The sequence below is a fragment of the Nematolebias whitei genome, chromosome 19 (genome assembly GCF_014905685.2).
Source record: "Nematolebias whitei isolate Nwh7 chromosome 19, NemWhi1, whole genome shotgun sequence".
In the NCBI taxonomy this organism is placed as follows: Eukaryota; Metazoa; Chordata; class Actinopteri; order Cyprinodontiformes; family Rivulidae; genus Nematolebias; species Nematolebias whitei.
In genome coordinates this window covers 24,894,244-24,906,333 of record NC_056516.1, presented here as the reverse complement: position 1 = coordinate 24,906,333, position 12,090 = coordinate 24,894,244, and the positions used below count along the sequence as shown (strand labels likewise).

General features: G+C 42.5%; 1 protein-coding gene across 1 annotated transcript; it reads right to left on the bottom strand.

Annotated features, from left to right (window-relative positions):
• Positions 1–2,666: 2,666 nt before the first annotated feature.
• Positions 2,667–8,623, bottom strand: trib1 (tribbles pseudokinase 1). The gene is made up of 3 exons (XM_037693381.1): positions 7,979–8,623; positions 7,149–7,441; positions 2,667–4,847 (listed from the first exon to the last, which is right to left on the bottom strand). The coding sequence occupies exons 1-3, from the start codon at positions 8,324–8,326 to the stop codon at positions 4,373–4,375; spliced, it is 1,116 nt and encodes a 371-aa protein (XP_037549309.1). The 5' UTR covers positions 8,327–8,623; the 3' UTR covers positions 2,667–4,372.
• Between the last annotated feature and the right edge of the window lie 3,467 nt (positions 8,624–12,090).

Below are 12,090 nucleotides of genomic sequence, written 5' to 3'. Positions count from 1 at the left end.
TTTTGGATTTTTGGGGGAGTGGTGGAGCAGAGGTTAGAGGAGGTGGGCCTGTGAGCAGAAGATCGCCGGTTCAAGCCCTGGTACCGACAACGTCAAAAATGTGGGTGGGTAGTGAAGCACCCGCACCTGCCCCCATCTCATTTGCCCCACTCTGGGCTCATGAGAAAGGCCCTTAACCCCCATTTGCTCCCTAAACAGGTCTCTCTTGAAAATGAGTTCTCGTGGCTCAATGAGACTACCTGTATAAATAAAGGCTAAACGAAAAAAAAAAAAAAAAAAAAAAAATTTGGACGAGCACAAAAGTGATTGGAAAGAAATAACTCCCTTTTAACAGGAAGGAACATCCAGCAGAACCAGGCTCAAAATGAGCAGCTGAGCTTGCTTAAAAAGCTATCCACAACAGGTAAAATATTTATAACTTGTAACCTCCACTTCAATTGGACTCTACCTATCACTTGAGTTACTTATAAAATTGGCTGTTTGTTATTCTTTGTGTTTATTATTCATGAAACTGGGACCATTTTGCATATATTTTTAAAACATTGCTACAGATCTGCTGTGAAGGGCCAAATTAATTATGAGATGCACCGTTTCCCTCTTGATTCTGATTTTTTCTGTAGTTGGAGATACCGAGGTGTAGTTTTAAAACTGACCGCTAGATGGCAGCAAAGGTCACCACTTAATTTTCTCCTCTGGCCTTCTGTGCCTTTGTGTTTAGAGATTAAGGTGAAAAATACTGCTCTTATAATATCCTGATGCATGCTCTTATAATAGGCATCCGGTCCCCCCCCCCACCTTCTCTGACCTGTGCTCTGCACGACATTCCTCCTGGGATTTGTGTTATGAAATGATTCAGGTCAAAGGACCGTTTCGAACTGAGTATGTTGTTTCCATTGCATCAGTGGAGTGATCGCCTGAGCCAAGGAGTTCCAGGAAAAGCCACAATATTTAGTTTTTGATTGGAGACTACAGCAGGTGCTTTACTGTCCCATCTGCTTCTTCGTTCCACTTCCGTACGTGCAATATATATTTATACGTCTCTTTTAAATTTATTTACTCCTACACAAAAATCAGAACACATAATTTGAGATTTTCCCACAATAGTTTTACTCTATAATTTCCTGTGTCAACAGCCTTCAAGATTCCCCAGTACGTTTATTGAACGTTGTGTTGCGAAATTTAGATTTCACACCCTGACATCATGGAGATCCGGGGAAGTGACTGATGATATGTGTGACCTGAAACCAACAAGGCTAACGTGTCATGAGGAAGTTTGTGAACTCTGTTGTTTAAAAGATTATGTGGTTGGGAAACTTTAATGATCCCGGACCAAAAGGGAGGATAAAGTTTACTCTTGCGGCTGAGAGACAGAGAAAAAGAGCTCACAGAGTATATACCTGAGATTTCATAACGCCTGACCTCATTTTAGCAACCCTCACAGAAAAAGATAACGTTCAGTCCTCTTCTGTGGAAAGATTATAAACAAGTAATGTATTACCTGTAGACATCTCTTTAAACTACTTTAATTTGTAGAAGAAGATGTTCATTTTTTACCTATTTGATCAGTTAAATGCTAATCTAAGAATAAAGTGGATGACAGCCATTTATGCAAAGCTTTATGGGTATTTGTGAGATCAAATAGCAGTAGTAGCAGCTAGCACTTGATGCTACCTGGAACCCTTCCAGCAGGAATATCCCCATTATTTTTGCTAGAATATTCATATAACATAGAACCGATGGTGAAACTAGATTTTACATGAACTGTGATAAAGTTTGGTTATTTTAAAACCACTTTTTGTGCTTGGCTCACTCGAGCCACTCATTCTATTCAGAATTAAACTTGTTTATTTCCAAACTGAGGAGATATCTACAACATGTAAGATATTAATTGTTCATAACCACAAAACATGATTCTAAAAGAGCTAAACTTTCCCTTCGAGACTAATTTAATAATGAAAATCCATTTCCTTTTGTTGTTTTTTTTGCTTTTGAACTTAATCTCTGGCATTTCTTTAAAGGGGGGTCATGACTCTGATCTCTGCAGCAGGAGTCTGACGTGTTGGGCAACACTTCACTTGGTTTGGCAGCTTCCCAGCAGCTCAGAAAACTCCAGCTACCCTGTTGATACCTAATCTGACTTTTTGCCCACACACACTTATGCACGCAGACAAGCAAGAAAGCAGGTATGCACAAGAACACACACATACACACGCAACGCTTGCGCAAGCCCTGGCCAGCCATGCCTCGAGTAGTCATAACACGCAGAGGGTGGAGACATGCCAAGCTCTTATAGGTCAAACAAATGATTCACAAGTAAAAGTGGACCGCATTGGAAAAATAAAATGTGTTTGAGTTGAAATTGTGTTGTTGTTCTGGGTTTGATGAACTGACGTCAAGCTCCATTGGTTCTCATTGAGGCTTTTGCTCCCCCTGGTGTATTCCAGGAAAAGACATTGACCCACTATTGACATTTGTGTGTTTGAGGACTTCAATGTTGCATTACGCAAAGGTCAGAGCAGAGTAAACTGTCAGAGGAAGAGATGGAGAGAGACAAGAAAGGTTTTTCTTTTATTATTATTATTTCTCTTGCGAGGACTGAAGTGAACTCGCTGAGGGAGATGAGAAAATGTGCTGCAGCGACGAAGAGGATTCTTTCAGGGAAACCTTCGAGGCACAGAGTGGAGCAGCGCAGGTGTGGCGAATCAAAAAACAAGCTGAGTGAATATGAAAAAAACTCATCTTTATTCGACAATTCCACATATATTTCTAATATACATATATACATATTTACAGTGAAAATAACTCTTAAGTGTAACCTTTTGGGGCTGATAAAGGCCTCCAGGTCGTGTCATAAATGCATGATTCACAGTGCAACGTGGAGATTGCGAACCCGTGTCAGTTTACTCTACACATCACATGAAAGTGTGACTCACTATATGAAGCAAGAACATAAATCTACTCTCTTAAGTTACTTTTTTTTTTCTGAGCAGAACGATGCAAGTCATCACAGGCCTTTCCCCATCTCTTGCAGACGAGCGATAATATAATTAAATAACAGGAAAAAATTGCTCCTGTATGACCCAGAAGTCACAATGCACAGCACTCTTCCAGATTTAGTACCAATCGTCAAATAGTCCAGAATGAAAAGTGTCACTAACTAAGAAGACTAGTCTCTATAACGCTGTTAAAAGAGGGGGCAAAAAAGAAAAGTCGAAATGAGGAAAGAACGAAGGAAGTGAAATGGTTTGTGCATTTTCTTCCAAGGTCAGAACAAATCTCTGCAGAGACGCTGAAGCACTGAGTCATGAAAAGAAAAACCGGCGTCGACTAGCCCGCCTGACTTCGACCGGCTCGTTCCGTTTATGGAACACAGCGATACGGACGCAGCACAGCTCGGCTCTGTCCGAGGATGACTCCCCGACAGCATGAACAAAACAGGCTCACCCATGACAGAACATGTGATAAAAAGATAGTCAATAAGAGGAAAAAGATTCAAAGTAAGTTTCTACTTTCCTTCAGGTGTAAATATTATCCAGTGATCAGCTGAGTCTTTTAAACCAGCAGTGAAAACCGTTAGCTTCAGCTGTGGCTAACTCAAGCGTCCAAAGATAACTGGGTCCAACTTTAAGAAACGACACAAAGCTGCTTTATCATTAAAAGAGACTAAAGTTCTTAGTGTCACTGTGTGTTGCATGTGACATTTTTTTCACGCCTTTTTTCCCAACCTTCTGCGCTCGGTGTGAGATTTGTAAATGATGTCCGTTTGCCAGATTGGCAGTGAGACACCTCCGTAGTGTCACGCTGAGCTGTGACACACGAGTCCTCTGCTAACCATCTTTCCCGCTCTGTGTCACTGTCTGCTCCGAGATGCAGCAGGCTGGAGCCAGGCCCGTCCGCGAGTCGACGGCTGAGTCAGCCTGCCGAAGCTTGCGGCGTGCTCAGAGAGCGAGAGGAACAACATCCTGGTCGCGCTCGCCCGCCTCACTTTCAAGGTGCAAGCTAATGCCTTCATTAGTTCGGGTTGAGGGTAAGCTCTAATGAGCATCCTCCAGGTCTGACACGCTCAGAGGAGCCTGGAGGGATCTGTGGAACTACAAGTCACCATCGTTTATTTTAGCACCAAATATTTCCTAGAACACACACACACAGAAGCACAACGAGTGATCATTGTGAGCAATGCCCTCAGCAGGTGTATACGAGATCAGAATACAGTACAGGAAGAGTTTTTTGTAGAAATCTTGAGGGTGCATGTATGTACACACAAAACAGTACGAACTGGTTTTCTAAAAAGTGCCACTGTACAAAAATGACCACCAAGTCCCTCCTAGCGCATTTCGTGTTGGTCCTTTAACTGGGCTCTGGTTTGAGTTTGTCAGCAGAACAGGTTCTCGTCCTCGTGCACGTCAAACGACGGCACCGTTTGTTCTGCCCCGCTCGCTTCCTGTTCACCGAGCGTTGCTTCTTGGGACGACGGCGGCCGGTGGAACCACGGGTGAGCGAGCAGCTCGGCTGCAGTGAGTCTCTCTGACGGTTCTTTCCTCAGCAGGCTCTGGAGCAGACACTTGGCCTTGGGCGACAAGCCTTCAGGCAAACAGCACTGGCCTCGACGGATCTTTGAAAACAGCGTGGCCGGGTCTGGGTCGTGGAAGGGGTAGCGACCGACCAGCATGGTGTACAGCATGACCCCCAGGCTCCACATGTCAGCCATTTTGCCGGAGTATGGCGTGGAGCCGCTGAGAATTTCGGGGCTGACGTAGGCGGGGCAGCCGTGGGTGTCTGCCATCGAGTCGTTGTCGGGGTCTTCCAGGACGCGGCAGTCCTCGAGGCTTTCTAGTCTCACCTGAGTCCTGTGAAGACAAAGATAAAATGATGTTCAATTTTTTTCTGTTTTTTTTCCACGACTACATTTAGTTGCACGCAGGGAATCCCTCCTTTAGCCCTAATCTGTGCAGCGACAGATGGACCCACAGATTAAACACAACACACTCAAGTGCACTCACTCTGACCGGGGAGCAGCTGAGCGTTTAAAAAAAAACGGAGCTGCCTGAGCAAATTTCCAGTGACTTCCTGGCACTAACATGGACACATAAACTCACATATAAATATACAACTCCAGCCCTCCCCTCCTTCTTCTTTGCTCACACACACAAAGCTAAATTTAGCCGTGTTAACGACAGGACACACACTTAGTCCTGCAGAGCCACAGACACTGTGAGAACACGCTTGCAGAGATATTATTCACTAGTGAAGCTGACAAAACGATGAATTTGCACAAGACTGTAAACTGTTTTTAAGTCGTTTCCTGAAGCAAAACGACGCACATCATCACAGCAACAGCTATGCCGTGCTTTTAACTATAAACTGATTTGTAATTCATGTCAAACTCGGGGCTGGATGACTCGGTGAGGCACTTCGATGCAAATGGGGAGAGACATGAAGAGGCAGAAAAGCGTGAGAGCCAGAGGGACAAAGGCTGAGAGTGAATAGTCTTCAAACACCAAGATAGCGATGGAGATAAGTCGGCAGAGAAGGAGAGATGGAGGCTGAAAGGGAGACAGAACGGAGAGAGTCGGAGGGGTGGAGAGAGTGAGTCATCCTTCTGTTCAGAGAACACTTCTCCTCTCCAGCTCTGTCTCGAGCTGAGGCTATCTGCACCTGGGTCCCACACTGGCGGCGCCAGCCATGCCATAATTACCCCTCAAATGGCTGTTGCCACATCGGTGACGCACGGGAAGGCCGGCCCTGCAGTGAAGCTCTGCATGCCTCTCGGTGCTACTCACCTTCCTCTAAACTGGCACCTCCATCTGCTCTGTGTTTGTGTGTGTGTGTGTGTGTGTGAATGACGACAACATTTAGCCAGTCTTGGGGTTTCAAAGAAGTCTGATTGTGAATTTAAAGCAACATATGACACAACAAATTACGTCACACGGCTTTGTAACGTTTATGTCAACAACGGCCAGGGACTGAATAAAACCAGTGACGTTTGCGACCAAATTTTCCAACTTCCATGACGTGCACAATCATGTGAAGTCACGAGGAACGCCTGCAGCTTGGTCTGAGCATGAATGGATGACATCTTTACAGATCTGAAAGTGTAAATAGCATGCATGGACACAAATGAGGACAATAAGCTGTGCAGTGCTCGCTCCTCTTTATCTCTGCACATGCACACTGTGACTCATCACTCTGCAGCATTATAGCCATCAGGGGGACACGACCGGCGTCAACTTCTCTCAGTGGCTGTCTGCTCTTGTTCGTTCACTGTGACCCTGCGGACCCCAGAGGTCGTGACCGCAGAATATAACTGGTGAAGACTCCAGGAAAAAAGAGGGGGGCCTTTGGAAAGCAAAGTGATGGAAAAGCAAAGAAGCAACCAACGGTTTTATAAGGAGGTATTTTAGCACTTAGAGATTAAGGCATGTGTGTGTGTGTGTGTGTGTGTGTGTGTGTGTGTGTGGGAGCCAGCTCAAAGCTCTCAGCTTCTCCTCCTCTGAGGAAAGTGTGCATGAATGGAAGCCTGGCTGGGAACACGAGTTGCTCTGCAGTACAGCGATGATGTAATTTATTAATAAATAATGAGAAATAAATGTTTTCTGAGATATCGGGCACAGGAGGGTCTGATCGTCTCATTCAGCAGCCTCGTCTAGCGGCTCTGCCAAACTACCGCCCGCCCACACACACACGCGTGCAAAACAAACACAAAGCGTGCACACAAAGAGACAGGGCCGAGCGAGGGAGACAGACAGAGAGAGCAAGAATCTGGGAAGCGGAGCAGTCTGCCTCCACAAGTGCAGAGCCTCCTACTCTTTCTGTTCCCACATCCATATCTGCACACATGGCTCGGGTGTTCACGGGCATGTGCCACTATGCAACTGTTCAGGGTTTGAATCATCTGAACAAACAGCCCAGGATTACTCTGAGAATTGGTTTAAAGCATGTAAGTAATGTAATCGCTGGTGTCCTTAAAGGAGCATCATGCAGGATTTAGTGCCATCTAGTGGTGAAGCTGCAGATTGCAACCAACTATATATCAGTGAGTGAGTTCCTGCACAAACTAATCAGACTTTTTATGGTTTAGTTTTGAAATCAATCAAATCAGGAAGGCTAAATTATTTTTAAAAATCATTAACCGTGTCAAAGTATCTCACCTTTTCTCATCCCCGAAGACAAACTTGCGCAGTTTGAGGTCCCCCAGTACAATGCCCGCCTGGTGGCAGTGCGCCACGGCCTGAGCCACCTGACAGAAGAGTCTGCGAGCGTGCTCCTCGTCTAGTCGGCGACAGCTCTTCACCAGGGTGTGCATGTCCCCGAAGTCTTTGTCCAAGAAGACGTAGGCCTTGCGCTCGCCGAGGATGATTTCCCGGATGCCGGCCACGTTCTTGTGAGTCGGCAGAACTCCGTAGGCTCTGATTTTCTCCTGGTACACAGCCATATCAAAGACCTGGAGAGAAGATTAGAGAAGGAGGAGGAAGGATGGAAATTAAGAAGATGTGGGAGAGGAGACAGGAGGAGAGGGGTCAGAGTTAATGAACAACTTTGCAAATATGACTCAGATTCCTGGTTCCTTAACACAAATGCTTTCATAAGAGAATCAAGCATGAGGGGATTAAATTCACTAAGGAATGTTTTCACACAAAGTGAACATGGATGCTGGGATGAATGAGTCCTTATCTGGACAGATCTGTATCAAGGCAGCCAAAGATGTTTGCATTTTTGTGCCACAGCTCGTTGTGTTGCAATGACGTACATGCAAATGAGCTGAGTTGACAGACTGTGAGAGCTCGAGGATGTTTCCACAACACCGAGCCTGATTTATCTCGTTGATTCCAAAGGAAATCACATTATGACACATGATGCGTGAGATTGAAGTAAAAATTAAAGTGAGCTCATTTCAGATAACATGTCAGACAGGCTGTTGAGCAACGTCTCGAAACATCATTCATTGAGAGAAATTGCACAATGAGCGGATTGCGCATACCTTACACAGCAGCTCCTCGCCAGTATCGGTGTCCATGGCGCTGTGCACGCTGCTCTCCCGGTGCGCGAGGGGCAGCAGGAGGAACGCTCCGATCCTGGACGGCCCCTGCTGGTGCTGCTGGTGCGGGTGGTGCGGGTGGATGGCGGGGTTGGCCGCGGGACTGAGCGGGGAGCTGGGTGACGTGCCCAGGAGGAGCCCTCCATGCGCGTCCCCGGCACCCTCGGTCAGCCGGACGCACTTGGCCGGCGGCTGGTCGTCCGAGTCCAGCCGCTTGTGGGCGACTCTCCGGCGGATGCAGGGCGCCGGGCTGCTCCGCTGCAAGTTCATCCTGAATGGCCGGCTCACCATTGACAACAAAGCAAACAAATAAATAAAAACAAAAACAAAAGATAGTAGTCTGCGTCCTTGGGGTGATGAATTGGTTCAACTCCGTCTCATGTTTAGAGCTGATGAAAATCCAATCCTGAAGAGTGCGTTTGGTGAGAATAAATCCGAGTGAAGCTGAGAAGGGGGAAAAAAAAAAAAGAAAAGAAAGAAAGACAAGAGATAGATGGAGGAAAAGAAGGAGAGAGAGAGCCTCACACTCAGAGAGAGGTGGAGAGTGTGTGCGCTCCGGTGATGTGGAGCTCAAACACTCCTCCGGATCAGTCCAGCCTCCTGGTGACACAAGCGTTGAGCAATCCTCCAGCCCGGCTCGTCTCTGATGACACACAGAAAAAACCTGAGCAAAGAAATTATCTCTCTCTTTTTTTTTTTTTCATTATCAATCTGCAAACATGCAGACTTCTGCATTCCGAGATTTAGCCGATAAACAAGGACAAGTGCCAGGAATCATCTGTCTACCATCTTGCATGTTTTAGGCAATAACTGCAAAATCTTCTTCTGCACCAACAGTCCACTTTGCAAAAAAAAAAAAAAAAAGAAAGAAAAGAAAAAAATGTATGGGCAACTTTTTTTTTTCATGTGAGAGAATGCAAAGAAAAGAAATCTGATCACAAGAGTTCAAGAAAAACAAAACATCCAAAGAAAACTAATTTAACTTCACAAACTCATTTAAAGACCTATAGCATTCAGAAGAATTCCTGGTGGCCATTTAGAATTGGGTTGACCCAAAAGTATCCAATCATTACTGGGATTTTCATTCAAAGCCATTTTATGGTTTTGGGACATTTTGCTAACAGACGGACTAGGTGGCACCACTTTACAATACAGTTCCTCTTATAGATGGCTAATAAATAGTTTATAGATATGTTATTACCGTAATTCCTCTATAAACACTTTATAACTCATTAACAGCTGCTTATTATGCATTAATTAAGGGTGACAGAGACAAAGCTGACCAGTTTCTTGCCAGATCCAAATTTGTTCACCTATAAATTTCACCTAGAGTTGTTATATTAAACATTTCAGACTATACTACCTTGTAAGCACAATAAGCATTTGTAAACTCAGTTCTTTTAGGATACAATAGTAGTTGAAGATACTTATAATGCAGTGATAAAGTGCAGTATAATACTAAAGAAATAGGTTTACAAATGCTTATTGTGCTTACAAGGTAGTAACTTAGTCTGAAATGTTTAACATAACAACTCTAAATGAAATATATGGTGAACAAATGCTTGGTAATTATTTGACAAGAAGCTGGTCAGTTTTGTCTCTGTCACCCTTAATTAATGCATAATAGGCAGTTATTAATGGTTTATAAAATGTTTATAGAGGAATTACCAACATAAACTATTTATTAGCCATCTATAAGGGGAGCCTTATTGTAAAGTGTTACCAACTAAGTCTGATGTCACTTAATGTCAAAGTTTTAAGCAAAAATATTTCATAATGTGTGTAGCTCAGAGTATGCGTTTACGAGGATGCTCAGCTACCAACGCACCAAATTTTAGCTGATATTTGTCGAGTTACAGCCATTTACGTGTTTCCAAATTTCAATTGGCTGTGGCAGCCATCTTAAACTGGATTGACTCTAAAAGTTAAATAGTTTTAAATATTCTCGCAAAAACAATTGTCTGAAAATATCCTGATGCATGCTCAAAAATCTAACAAAGTTAAGTCAGGTCCTCTGGACCTGTTTGTTAGTTTGAGAGAGGGGTGATGGAGACCATCTTTGAGAAGAGAAACCATCCATCATTAGACAGGGGAGGAGGCGTCCATATCCAGTTGTCATGCTCTTGCAACACTGTTATTGCTAGTATCACTCAGCCCTGTGAATAGCAAGTGGTCATCAGAGCACTTACGGTTGTTCATTAGGTTTATGTTCCCACGGCTTCAAAGGTTATCATTATCACATTATTGTCCGTCCTACCTCCTGGCAGTTTTAAAGTTTTGTTTGTATCACTGATAATATGCAGCGTCGCACACGGACATAAAACAGGAAGTGTTTTTGTTTTTGTCAGCTTTATGTAACCCTTTTCCTAAACCTAACCTTACACCTGACCCAGAGCACTGACTCTAAACTTGACTCCCTTACACTCGTGCCTAAACCTAACCCAGACCTTAAGCCTAACCTCCAGACCCTTTACTCTGAACCTAACCATGTGAGCCTATTATCAGCGCTAACAACGTCACTTTAAAGGTAGTTCCTCTCTTTAAAAATGGTGATAAATGTGTGTTCATTAATTATAGACCAATATCCTTATTACCACAGTTCTCAAAAATTTTAGAAAAACTATTTGTGACCAGATTAGATAAATTTATTACTAAACAAAACATTCTAAGTAGCAGTCAGTATGGGTTTAGAGCAAAAAACTCTACATCAATGGCTCTCATGGAAATAATAGAACAAATTACTGCTGTCGATCAAAAACAGTATTGTGTTAGTATTTTTGTTGATTTAAAAAAAGCATTTGATACTATTGACCACACTATTCTCCTTGAAAAATTAAATAAATATGGTGTAAGAGGACCAGCATTACACTGGGTATCTAGCTATTTAAAAGATAGGAAACAGTTTGTACAAATAAATGGTGTAAGATCTGACCTCTGCAATATCACATGTGGAGTTCCTCAAGGCTCTGTACTTGGACCAAAGTTATTTATTTTATATGTGAATGACTTAGTGAATGTATCAGGACTCCTCAAATGTGTCCTTTTTGCAGATGACACCACATTTTTTTGTTTGGGTAAAGATGTAAAACGGATGTTGGAATTGATGAAGACAGAATTTGATAAAATACAAACTTGGTTTAAAATTAATAAATTATCATTAAATTTAGATAAAACTAAATACATGATATTTAGCAACAAAAAGAGAACTGTTGACGATCCATTTAAAATTGAGGGTGTTGAGATTTGTAGAGTTAATAAGATGACATTTTTGGGTGTAATCATTGATGGACAGCTAACATGGAAAAATCACATAAATTCTGTAAGAACAAAAATATCTAAATCTATTGCAGTACTATCCAAAGTCAGGGAATTATTAAATGATAAAGCTCTGTACATGTTGTATAACACAATCATTGTTCCACATTTAATCTATTGCATTGATGTTTGGGGGAAAGCGTGTAAAACATTTACAAAACCTATTTTTATTTTACAGAAAAGAGCTGTAAGAATTATCACCAGAAAGCATTACTGTCACCCATCAAGCACATTATTTTATCAACTGAAGTTACTGAAGTTCCATGATTTGGTAGATTACAGTATTTTATCAGTTATGTATAGGGCTCAAAATAACACATTACCATTAAATATCCAAATAAATTTTGTTAAAAGACAAAGTTGTTATAATCTTAAGGGGATAGAGATATTTGTCAAACCAAAATTCAGAACTAGTCTGAAGGGAAGGTCTACCTCAATCCAAGGAGTTGGATTGTGGAATGGTCTAGAGAGTGATGTGAAAAATGCCAAGTCAATGTGCACATTTAAGAAAAAGATCAAAACTGGATTGTTAAAAAAGTATATATGAAGTAGCTTAGTGTGCGTTTTGTATTAGAATTAGAAAAATTAGAAAGAGTTATTCATTTTGTTCTGTTACTTAAAAATGATTATGATTGAAATAATAGTTTGAAAAAAGGGGCAGATATAATAAGATTTTTTCTTCTTTCTGCTGCCTTTCATTTTAAATCTTTTGTATCTTTTTTATATTGTTATGGAATTGT

Excerpts from the sequence above, each read along its gene's own strand:
- trib1 (XM_037693381.1), bottom strand. The coding sequence starts at position 8,326 with ATGGTGAGCCGGCCATTCAGGATGAACTTGCAGCGGAGCAGCCCGGCG. Across the intron at positions 7,442-7,978 it reads GCGAGGAGCTGCTGTGTAAG|GTCTTTGATATGGCTGTGTA; the intron begins GTATGCGCAATC and ends TCTTCTCTCCAG. Across the intron at positions 4,848-7,148 it reads GTCTTCGGGGATGAGAAAAG|GACTCAGGTGAGACTAGAAA; the intron begins GTGAGATACTTT and ends TTGTCTTCACAG.